The 12285-nt window shown below is 50.7% G+C and overlaps 1 protein-coding gene across 1 annotated transcript in view; it reads right to left on the bottom strand.

The window, feature by feature from the left end:
- Positions 1 to 9253, bottom strand: part of csmd3b (CUB and Sushi multiple domains 3b) — a 282923-nt gene extending 273670 nt beyond the window's left edge. Inside the window, exon 1 of the mRNA XM_076011490.1 lies at positions 8934 to 9253. Within this exon, the coding sequence (XP_075867605.1) occupies positions 8934 to 9225 (292 nt within the window). The 5' untranslated portion in view covers positions 9226 to 9253. The remainder of the gene's footprint in view (positions 1 to 8933) is intronic.
- Between the last annotated feature and the right edge of the window lie 3032 nt (positions 9254 to 12285).

Raw genomic sequence — 12285 nt, 5'->3', positions numbered from 1 at the left:
TTGTTTTTGTTTTTTAAAGGTCCAGTGTGCAACATTTTTAAGGAAGCCTGCCTAACAGCATGTTTCCTATTGAGGACATCATCAGGCGGGCTTGTATATATACATATATATATATATATAAATATATATATATATATATATATATATATATATATATACATATATATATATATATATATATATATATATATATATATATATGTATATATATATATATATATATACATATATACATATAAATAATATATATGTTCATGAGAACCGTTCTCAGGGAAACCAATTTACTTTTATTGTACTGCAAGTATAATAAAAGTAATTAAAGTAAAACAATTAATGTCTTTAAGGGCAGTGTGTAAAGCTGATACCAATGGAAAAATCGTAAATCAAGAAAAAATTTAACACAGTGGACTTTATAAGAGCCTGTAATTATTAGTCAACCCAAGGCTGAAATGAGAAATAAAAACAAACAAAAAACAACTAAGCCAGATTCTTTGGGGCAGAGGCTGATAGTGATGCAGGCCTGAAGCTAATTGATTGGACGCAGAGTTTGGTCTGCGTGGCCGCTGCTGCTCCGCTGTCACAGCGACCCGACACAGACCATAAACCAGGTGACAAGTGTCTTCTGGAGAGACGGAACACAAGCTAACGTGGGCCGACAGGATGGGGAGCGAGCAGAGGAGGTGGGGGGGGCGCCAGGTCGGGGGCTGCAGCTGTACGACGGAGCATCTGCCGCACGTCTGACCCCGAGCAGGGGGAGAGCAGGGGGGGAGACAGAGGGGGAGAGAGAGAGAGAGGGTGGGCCGGGCAGGTCGCCGACAGACGGCCGGTGTCAGAGATCAAAACAGATTCTGTTGTCGGCCGCGGCGCCCCGCCGGGCCTCGTCTGTCCTCACCGCTGGGATGGGCGGCTCGAGAGCGGCTAATTTCCTCCCTGAGACTGCCGGCCGCTAGAAGAATAAAAGTGGATTTCTCTGCCTTGCTGGCGCGTAAATGTGTCTGGTTTTTGTGTCGTTGGGTGCAAGGGTGCATTTGAAGGCAGCCGAGGCAGCCGGTTCTGTTCACGTGCAGCTGTGACTGTTAGCCCGCTCCTGCTGAAATGTCCTCTTTTCCCTTCTCTCTCGTGGCAGTGGCGGCCACCCAAGCATGGGCAGCCTGCAAAAAAAACAGTTCCCAGCAAAAGACCTGCGTTAAAAAATAAATAGCGGCGACGAGATAAGAGCATTCGACTGCGCGGAGACTCTTCATTTTAACATAACAACGGTACGTCCTGCTCTGACGTTTGCAGGAGGTCGTCCCGAGAATGAGACTGTGAGGGATGTATGGAAATGGAATTTTTCAATGTTTCAGGAGAAAATAGGAGAGGAGAAGAGAGGAGAGGAGAGGAGGATGTTGGCTAAGCAGGTGACAGCAGTAGCCTGCAGCTTTAAGCTGAGTGCACCCAGAAACAGTCTGACAGAGGCTGCTGGGGAAATGAGTCTTCTCTTAGAATGAAGCAGACAAGCGCGTGCACGTGACAGTGCATGCACACATACAGAGACAAAAGGTGCACTCTGTGCACACGCCAGAGACGAGCGCGCAGAGACAGAAAGGACCGCAGCAGCAGCAGCAGCAGCAGCAGCAGCAGCAGCACAGAGACGCTCCGGCGGTGCAGCGAGACGCAGACAGGAAACGTATCATCACTCCAGAAGGGGAAGGCAAGCGCCTCCGAGGACTCGGACCCAGTGAGGGGGCCGAGAGGAGAGTGCAAAGTGTGTGTTTTTGTGGAAGAAGAACAGCGACGTCATTAAGTGAACAACAACAAAAAAAAAAGGTGAAAAGAAGGAACCAAAATATTGCAGAAATGTAATGAAACAGACACAGCAGGTGGAGAGCCGCTGAGACTGTGTGTTTGTGTGAGTCTGCGTGTGTTTGTGTGTGTGTGTGCAGACAGCGAAGTTTTGTGTCATGTGCACTGACAGCCATGTTTCTGTGGGTTTTAGGGCACATGGGTATAGCTGTCATCACACGCCAGGTTGCAACAGAAGCAAAGAAAGAACTCCCGCCGTCTCTTTTCCTTTCTAATACCCAGTTGTGATTGAAATACCCATATATATGTGTTGTTTAACTTTTATTTTTTCATGGTAAGGCTGGCAAAACAGAATATTGTTTCACTGAGAGATAAGAGTCCCGCCCGGGGGGGATTAATTAGGCTCATTGCAGTATTTTCCATACTATAATATACACATATACGTAATATTCCTGACGTCAATTAAATCTGTAAATAATGACGTCTGTTTAAAAAAAAAAGCTGTAGGTGATACAGTTCCATCTGACAACACAGGACTGTGTTTGGGTTCACGGAGGGTTCATTAGTGAAGTGACTCATTGTGTGTATTCGTGTCTGAAGCGATTAAAAAAACACACACACATTCACACGACTGGTCGTCGCAATAATTACAGCAAAGCACATCAGATGGCTTGAAAAAAACAACAACCACAAAAAAAACAGCTACAGCTGTTTCATAATTTTTCCCAGAGGACTTGAGGCTAACGTATAGCGTGCGCGTCAACTTCAACAAGCACATGGACGGTGTCGCCCGTACACATGCACGCATTCACCGAGAGCGTTAAATTGGTTTTCGGCCTTTAATTGGCTGCGTTAGGAAACCAAAGGAATCCGGTTTGCTCATCAACCGTGACAATAAACGCACTGCTCGACATCGGATTTTATCGCAAGGACAAACCGAGCGCTGGACGTCTTCGCCGAGGGTCATACATGACGGTGTGATGATGATGTTGCTAATCCGGGCTTTTATATTGGATCCATAAAGAGAAATTACGACCCTGCGGCTACGTCGCCGAGCCCCCGGTGTCCCACACGGTGGCGATGCCCACGAGCCACGACTTCGTTTTGTTAATTGGAAAATTTTAAGAGGCGGGGATAACGAGCAGAGTGGCAGCCAAATGATGAAAAGGGCCACAAATTACAAGCAAAGTGGCCCAAATGAGGTTTCAGGCTGTCGGCACCCGTCGCTCTTTGTCGGTCTTTGTCTCAGGACGGAGGCGAGCGGCTCCGGATGTCGCAGAGTGTCAAACTAGCGGTTGCAGAATTGACTTGTGACAAAAAAGCAAGGAAAATTGCCATGTTGTTTTTTGTTTTTGATTGACTAAAATTCAGCTTTCGAGTGAAGGAGGAAGCTTTGGTCGATATGTGCTCAAGCGCACTTAAATCTGACGCCCATGAGGAAAGATGCCCCAACAAGTACAAACCTTAATTCAATAAATGAAAAACGGAGAAAATAAAATGTACAACAGATTTCATTGTTCCCGACGTGATATCGTTTTCCTGGCCGTTCCTGCCGGCCTGTCGCGCGTCACGCGTTGTCATCCCATATTGGTTGTGTCGTGTCTCTGTGGGGACGTTCTGTCAGCCGCCGCCGCCGCAGTAAGTGTGTGTATCTGTATGTGTGTGTGAATGCGTGTTCCTCGCAGAGCTCCGAGTCGTTACGGCCGTGAGTGTCGGCTCAAGGACGGGCTGACGGACAGAGACTGAGCCGTCGCCCCGGGGGAGCCCACCTCTGACCGCCCCCAGCGTCCATCCATCTCGGCCGGAGGTAGGAGGCCCCGTCAACGACGCTTCAGTCGACGTCCAGCATGAAAAACTGCCTGCTGCACGGATCTCAAAAAAATAAATAAAAAATACCTTCCATCACGCAAACACACACGGGAAAGCGACGGGGATCGCCAGCTGCATGCAAGACTGTCGGCCGTTGTTAATTTCTTATTTGCTTTTTTTTTTTTTCGCAAGGCATCAGTGTGTGCGTGTGTGTCTGTGTGTGTGGTCACACCCCTCAGGGAAACACATGGTATCTTGGTGAGCCCCACGTAATTGTGTGTTTGTTTTTGCAGGCGTGCGAGCGGTTGTGCGTGTCAGAGGCAGGCGAGGATGCTCTCCCGCCCGACGTGCTCACGTCAAGTCCGCTCGTTATCGTGTCTGAAGTCATGAGGAGCTTTGTGGAGGACGGACAGACTGTGCTTGCACACTTTAAAAAAAAACAGAAAAACCAAAAAAACACCTGCGTCCTTTGGAAACCTCACAGCTCCCGAAAGCCACTGTAACAAAGAGGGAATGCACCAACTTCCTAATCCCGCAAGCCTTTTCATCTAATTTTGGGTTTTTGTACTTGAAATTTCAAGTAAAAGTGAAATTTGAGTTTAACTGAGAAAAAGGAACTTTGATTAGGCTCATTTGATTTTAATGTGGGAAATTGCGAATGGAATGGTAACACTGGCCAGATGCCATAAGACACAGGAACATGTGATTCATGTTATTTGACCCATTCAAATGCGGAATGGGAAAACAATACTTTTTGTGTGGCTTACAAAGAATTATTTTAGCAACAAAAGCCACTGGAGGCATGATTGCAGAGGATCTTAGAGGAGGGCAGCAATTGAATAAAAAGCCTCAGTGATCCCAAGGGGCACCGGAACAGATGGAGCAAATAACTGGAATGAAGTCTTTATCCCAGTTTGTACAGCGGGAGAGAGAGACAGAGAGAGAAATAATATCACTTTCTTTCAATTTAACAGGTTGTGTGAGTGAGACAGGACTCGAGGAAAAAATACACATTGCAATCTCAGTGCTGATATGAGATCTGCTCCTCATCTGTTAGCAAAAAAAAAACAGAAAACAAAGACAAGGAGACATGATGCAGGGGGAGGAGCACAGAGCTCACCTGGCATTTAGTGGGCGGAGGGAGAGGAGACTGGCCTGGTTTTAAAGGCAGCAGGAAGGAGGCGCTAGAAGGCGGGGAGACCGAAGAATTTGGGACGGAAGGAAAAAAGTCAAAAGCGAAGAACCGAAGCGAGAAACTTCACCGTTGGTAGTCAGGAAGTGAAGACGAATGAGGGATGAGAGAAGGGAGGGCGAGGATTAATCCCAGGGGGGTGTATGTGCAAGTGTGCAAAATGCTCCCCACAAGTCGAAGACACCGATGGGTGTGGGGATGAGAGGGCGCCGCGCTGGGGTTTTATTCCGACGGTGGGGGGGTGGGGGGGACTGCAGACGAACCTTCAGCGCCGCGTTTCCAGATGGCTTTATGTCGACTGACTCGTCAGCCGTAAGCCTGCGGATTAAAGGCCGAGGCTGCGCACCGCTAATGTTCGCCGCGTTCGCGGGGTGCTAAACGTCAGGCAGGGTGTGGAGGGGACGTATGTAGACGGGCCAAACGGCGAGATGTTGAGGCGGTGAGGGTGGGGTCGGGGGCTGGATTCCCCATTAGTCAATACAGACATTTACTTCCTTTACTTTACCCCCGCCCCCCAACCCCAGGAACCAGGCCCCATCCCTCCTACCAAAGACCATCTGAGCCGCTATACACCCAGGATGATTGAGGCGGGGGGGAGTTGGGGGGACTCGCAGTGTGGAGGAGGAGGTGGGGGGGGGGGGGGGGGATTATCAAAATACTTTTAAATAATAATTAATAAATTGGTGAATGTTCAGGCGGGGCATATTAATGGAGGACAATCAATCTGCAGCTTATAACCAGGATCAGAGCAGTGGGGGGTACGGAGAGTTGTAAGAGGAGGTTGGGGGGGGGGGATCAATCTCCAGGGTCCAGCGATGGGTTATAAAAGCCAGGATGGAGGAGCAGCTCGCCACCACTGACAGCCCGTCTAATTCAACACTGAGGAGCCGCTTTCAATTACCCCAGCGCCATCCAGCGCCATCCAGCGCCACACCTCCAGGGGCGGGGGGTGGGGGGGCGGCTGATAAATTTCAATTTAGCCGCGTCCTGTTCCACGGGAGGTGCGCCCCTTCTTCCTCCACTCCACCCCCACTGCTTGCTGGATATAAATAACGCCAGCTTTTTATTGATTGATTGATTTATTATTCATTTTGCTTTAATACCTTCTGGGTTAATTAACCGGTCACATGTTCAAGGCCGCCGCCCCTCCCTGCTCCACCCATGACCAGGGATGGATTATCCGGCTGTCTAGTTGGTAATTAGTGCCAGTCGGCTGCTGGGCGTTGGAAGCTTTGATTGAGCGCTGGTGAAATTCACACCGTGCGTAAAATCTGGGGGGGGTGGGAGGGAGGCAGAATTGTGAAAAAATCATTGTGACATTTCAGGGATGGTGTTGAGAATTGATCCTGAGCACTGACTTCCTTTTGAAAGGTGCAGACGCAGCGCTCCTCTCCATAGTTACAGACTAAATGCGAGGCCAACGCAACGCATTCGGAGGCCCAGGAGATGGTGGAAAATGTGCGTGGGTCTTTCCTTTCTCTACCCCCCCCGCCCCCCCCTCTCCTTCTTCCTCGCTTCCTCCTGAACTTGTATGCTTTTGCACGAGAGCAGTTTAGTATGTTTGGCGAGCAAATTAAGCCTCTGGAGCCACAGGACAAATCTGACAGACGAAAAAGGAGGGTGAGGAGAGGGGAGCCGGGAGGAGGGATGAGAGCAGAGCAGAAGTGCTGAGTAGAGAGCGGAGGAGGGGGGGAGTCGGAGCTCAGCGGAGACGGGGACAGATGAAACGGAGAGGAAATGAGCAACCAACAAGGAACAATTCAATAATCTGACAACAAAATGCTTTTAAAAATTCTGAATTTAACAGTTTGAAAGGCAAAAATGTGGAGGCACGGGTTCAGAAAGAAGCTGTGCTTTCCATTAAGTCATCCGCATAGAATGGGAGGATTTCTTCAATACATTCAAATTATATGCACAGTTACACAGCTACATCAGACTACAGTTTGTTTTGTTTTTTGTCGGACTGTAAAATTTCTGCAGAATTTCACCAATTTCTCAGAATTGGCATAATGCAATTCATTGCAGAATGCAAATTTGAAATTTTGTTTTCCTGAGACAGAGGAACGCGCTTGCCCACTCGAGTGGGCGCCCAAGAAACTGGCACACTTGGCAATTCGAAGTCATTACAAAGCCAAGAACACAGAGAGAAGTTTCTGAAAGGCCTGAGTCAGCGGACGAACTGCAACTTATGAGTGAAAGATCATGTAGACAAGAAAACCCCAAGACTTATTGGTCACTAATCTCTACATTTAAATTTTTTAAAAAAAATGAAAATTTTGAATTTAATTGGAAAAAAAAACATTTGAAAGGTTCCAAGCAGCCTGTTGCCTGCCAGCAACTGTCGGTGAAATTCGTCAAATTCACCAAGCTGGCGCCCAATTTTAATTATCCAACCTCATTTTTTTTTTATTTAGAAAAAAAAAAACCCTGCCCAGTTACCCCAAAAATGTCAGAACGGCTCACGAGGAGATTTAATTACAAAGTTTACTCAACAAGTTCTTCTTCCCTGTTTACACTTTCACACAAAAGGTTTACATCAGCTTCCCTCCCTCGCCGCCTCCTCCGTCTTTGACATTTCATTAATCACGCTGGGGGGAGAAAAAAAGAAAAGTGCATAATGGGTGGAAACGTTGCTCGCTGAAGCTCTCCTCCGGCACCACGAGTTTCAACACGGCAACCACTGAATGAGCGGGAAGAGCTCCGGGATGTGCTTCATGAATGGGGAAACCTGGAGGAGGAGGGCTGGCCTTCGCTCGGCCAACAAGCCACACCTGTCACATGACGTCTCCTCCTCCTTCTCGTCCTCCTCCTCGTCTTCCACCTCCGCTAGCAGCAGCAGCAGACTAGAGGAGCACCACCTGAAGCTTGGGGGACGGTGGAGCAGCATTCACTCAGCCCACACATTGTCTGCCTCCGCCGAGGAGCAACCAGCCAACCAGGCGGCCGTCTTTGCCTCTCCCATCGGTTCCGCCACTCGCGGGGTGAGTTTCAGTTGCAAACTTGCGCCTCCAACACTTGACGTGTGGCTTTGTGCTGCATCATCTTCTTCCCCCTACCGCCTCTGCCCGCTGGCCAGCCCATTAATCTCCTCCCCCATCCAAACCCTTCCTTTCCACCGAGGCTCTGCCTTTTTATGAAATCTGCATCCCGAGCTTCCAACCCAGCCAGGTTTCATACAACCTGATGCAGCGGTGAGACGTTGTCTTGTCTCTTTGCTTCCTTTTTTTGCATGAGGAGGATAAGAGCGCGCTCCGCTGTGAATATTTTAGCGTTTCTCCCTTCGGAGGGAGAAGCAGCGAGACGGCGGGCAGGCGTTAGGGGGCATCTTCTCGGCGCCAGACCGTACGGGTGCACGGCGAGAGGGGATTTAGGGCTAAAATGCTGTGTAAGGCTCAGGCTTCGTCGCTATCAACAGCGCTCACACACACTGACTGGGGCGGACGCACACACACACACACACACACACACTTGGGTATAAGCAGCTCACGTTCTCCGCTGCCACAGCCCGAGAGCCACCGCAAGAATATTTATTGGCTACCAGCTCAATGGCTGTATTGAAGAGGAGGAGGAGGATGGTGTGTGTGTGCGTGTGTGTGTGTGTGTGTGTGTGTGTGTGTGTGAAGGTGGTGGGGGCGCAACGGAGCGAGGATGAAAAGAGGGAAGGGAGGCTGTTGCCGGCTCCATCCTCTCCTGCCTTGCCTTCGCTGGGAGCCAATATTTTCTCCGCAGCGTGCCCCCATACATCCAGGCACGCAGCTCGGGGCTCCCACGCACGTCTCTGATCTCACTTACACACACACACACACACACATGAGCATGCAGACGCCTCATAGACATCCTCATTGCACATTTGCAGACACCTTCCGACCCCCCCCCCCCCCCCCCGCCCCCTCCTCCACCACCCAACCAATACATGACTGTAGCCTGCAGAGGACTGAACCAGAACCAGAAAAGAAAAAAAAAAACAACAACTCATCACGCAGTCTCACCCCAACACACAAATTGCGTGGAGTGGTGGTGGTGGTGGTGGTAGGGAGATGTGTGTGCGTGTGTGTACCCCACGCACACACGCATGCCACTGCGTGTCCCTCCGTGCGTGTCGCAGCACCCCCCCCATTCTTTCCCACCTCCCCCCCCACCCCCTTACCTTGCGCGCGCGAGGAGAGCGAGCAGAAGGCGAGGCTCCACAGAAAGCAGCGCATCGCCGTCATCCCGCCGTCCGTCCGCCGCCTCCGCCGCCTCTCCGCCGTCCTGCACGGGGTCACCGCTCCGGTGCCAAAGCCGCTACCGGTACCGGTACCGGTGCCGGGGCCGGGGCCGCCGCCGCAGCTGCTGCGACGATCACGACGACCACGACGGTGGTGATGCTGGTGACACGCGCGGGCGCATGTTCCGCGAGCGAAGAAGCGCGAGCCCTCTGCGCTCTCACCGGCCCGCATGCTGCTTCACATCCAGCACACGGAGAGAGAGTGCGAGAGAGAGAGGGAGAGAGGGAGAGAGAGAGAGAGAGAGAGAGAGAGAGAGAGAGAGAGAGAGAGAGAGAGAGACGGAGGGAGGGAGGGAGGGGGTGAGGAGGCGGGATGGGGGGGTAGGTAGAGAGGGATGAGAGATAGATAGAGAGAGGGGGTGACAGAGAAGACGCCTGCGTTATTTCCCCCCTTCGTTCTTTCTTTCTTTCTCTCTTGCGCGTTATCCTCCTTCTAACGCAGGCGGGATAAATCCTTCATCAATCCTTCATATCGGCCCCCTCTGCTGCTCCCCGTCCAAAAAAAAAAAGAAAAAAAGTCAAGATCCAGAGAGCACGAGTCAGAGGGAGACCGGGGGGAGACCGGGCTCCGGGAGGGTGAGGATGGAAGTGTGCGGGGGAGATGAGCTGAGGAGCGGGGCGGGTTGCACAGGTTGTCTGTGGATCCGCTCCGTCCCGCTCGCGTCCGTCCACACTGGCTGGAGGTTCAGCTGCGCACGTCCTCAGCTCGGCTGCATCCTCCTCAGCCCCGGCTCCCTACTGTCCGCCCCCCTTTCCTGCTGGTGAACAGATTTTTTTTTGTTTTTTGTTTCATATAATAATAAAATCCTCCTCGCTGCTGCTGACTATCTGTTGCCCGAGTGAAAGCAGAAACGGACAGGAAGGTCTGTCCTCCGACTGTCCGTCCGTCCAAGGGGGATAAAACAAACCTTCCCTTTTCTTCTTCTTCTTTTTTTTTAATCCTCCCTCTCACCAACAAGCGGCCATCTCTACAGCCTCTCTCCTAAAAGAAGCGGAATTCATCACTCCCTCTCAACACCGCCGCCGTCATCCCTGACGCTCAGCTGACTTCTTCTTCGTCTGTGCTGCTCGCACCAGGCGTCAGTCATTCCTCTTCGCGTCCGCACCGAGGCGAGGCGAGCTGCATGGAGGCGATCCCCCTCGGCGACAATTAAAGAAGAAAGACAAGAGAGGAGGAGAAAGACGGAAAGAAGGAAAAACGCGTGACGGTTTCCCCCCCCCCTCTCGGTGCTTGTAGCTCGTGCACTCCGCTCTGGCTCTCTCGCGCCGACGCCGAGCGCTCAGTGCCTCTCTTCTTCCTTCTCCCCGCCGGTACGGAGATGCTGCCTTCAAGTGCGTCTCGTGAAGCTCCCGCTTCCACTCACGTGCTGCTGGCTGGCGCGAGGTAATCTCCGAATATGGTCTCTCTCTCTCTCTCTCTCTCTCTCTCTCTCTCTCTCTCTCTCTCTCTCCCCGCGACGTGCGCGAGGATGACGGGTTACATCGACCAACCCATTTTCTTTATTATTTCTTCTTCATTTATTTATTTATTTATTTACACCCTACTCCTCGCGCCTCCAGGCGGAGCTGTGTAAAAGAGTCGCACGCAGGGACGTCCATGCAACACTGGATGCAACTTCACCTCAAAATGTAAATACAACTGAGACCCACTGGAAGAGGATAAAGACTAACCCATAGTGACTCCTCCCATGATGCATTGATCCACTTGTCTTCTTCTGAGGTGAGAAAATCAATAGGAGCGCTCAGGTTTGAGATATGGAGTCATGCGGCGATTGAAAGGCATCTGCTGCGCTTTAGCCGAGGCAGCACTCACGTTCTTCCAAACGACCCTCACCGACACCAGCGCAAAATTGGAAATCCATCTTTTGCAGCGACAATCGTGAGAAGTCGGCCAACAGACGCTGAAGGATCACATTAGCATTAGCCGACTCCGTCCCCCAGTCTGCCAGAGGTCTTGGATAGTTTTCTCATGACATTTGCTGGTTGATCATTTACGAAAAATACAAAACTTTGGATAAGACAGGAAGTGAAGAAATCGACAAAAAAAAAAAACACAACTCATCGTTTTCTCACCTCCGGTTGGCTACACACCAACAACACCCAGGCGAGAGCTCGCCAGTGGAAGAGGAAACACGATGATATGTTGTCACAGAGTGTCAAAGACGACAATGTCACCTCCTCCACCCTCGTCATCAACACTGGGGCCCCCCAAGGGTGCGTGCTAAGCCCCCTGTTCTACATCTTGTTCACCCATGACTGCTCTGCCTCTTCCCCTTCCGGCCTCATCGTCAAGTACGCAGTTGACGCCACAGTTCTCGGTCTCATCAACAACAACGAGACGGACTACAGGAATGAGGTGCAACATCTGGCGTCATGGTGTGACAACAATAACCTGGTCCTAAACACCAAAAAGAGCAAGGAAATCATTGTGGACTTCCGTAGGAATGGTCCAATCAACCATAGACCTCTCTTCATCGGCTCGGAGGTGGTGAAGAGGGTGAGCAGTTTTAAATTTCTGGGGGTGACTGTGGCGGAGGACCTATCCTGGGGTTCTCACATCGCATTAGCCACGAGGAAGGCCCAACAAAGCCTCGACTACCTGAGGAAGCTGAGGAGCACCCGCATCCCCAGACCTCTGATGGTGAACTTTTACAACTGTGCCATCAGTAGAATCCTGACATATGGATTCCTTTTGTGGTTTACCAGCTGCACGAAGGGGGACTGGCAGGCCAGCGCGTGGTGAAAACAACGGGAAAAATCATTGGGAATATTCTCCCAGGGATCAATACCATAGAGTGAGGAACATCCCTCATGACTGCCACCACCATGCTCATCACCTGTTCCAACTGCTGCCCTCGGGTAGGAGGTACAGGTCCATACAGGCCCGCACAGCCAGACTGTCCAACAGCCTGTATCCTCAGGCTGTGAGACTGCTGAACACTGCTCCCCTCTCTGCCCCCCTACCATGGACAGCAGCCACATCCATTGAGACAATAGTGGAACTGGACATTGAATGTCATTATCTCCATGTATCTGACAGTATGTTCCTGCCCTCCACTTGATTTATTGGTTTGGGGTTTTGTTTTGTTTTTTTGCACCTGTGGCACTTTACGTTTAACTAAACTATGCAGTGGCAATGTTTTAAACGTAACTCCGTTGTTTCTGTGACAATGACAATAAATCTGAAATATGAATCTGAAATCTGTCCGCTGTTGAGAAACACAGCCGCTGA

The sequence above is a fragment of the Nelusetta ayraudi genome, unplaced genomic scaffold (genome assembly GCF_046127955.1).
Source record: "Nelusetta ayraudi isolate G7.1 ecotype Tasmania unplaced genomic scaffold, CSIRO-AGI_Nayr_v1 ptg000135l, whole genome shotgun sequence".
In the NCBI taxonomy this organism is placed as follows: Eukaryota; Metazoa; Chordata; class Actinopteri; order Tetraodontiformes; family Monacanthidae; genus Nelusetta; species Nelusetta ayraudi.
Note: the sequence above shows the minus strand (reverse complement) of the source record. Positions and strands in the feature narration are given on the sequence as shown.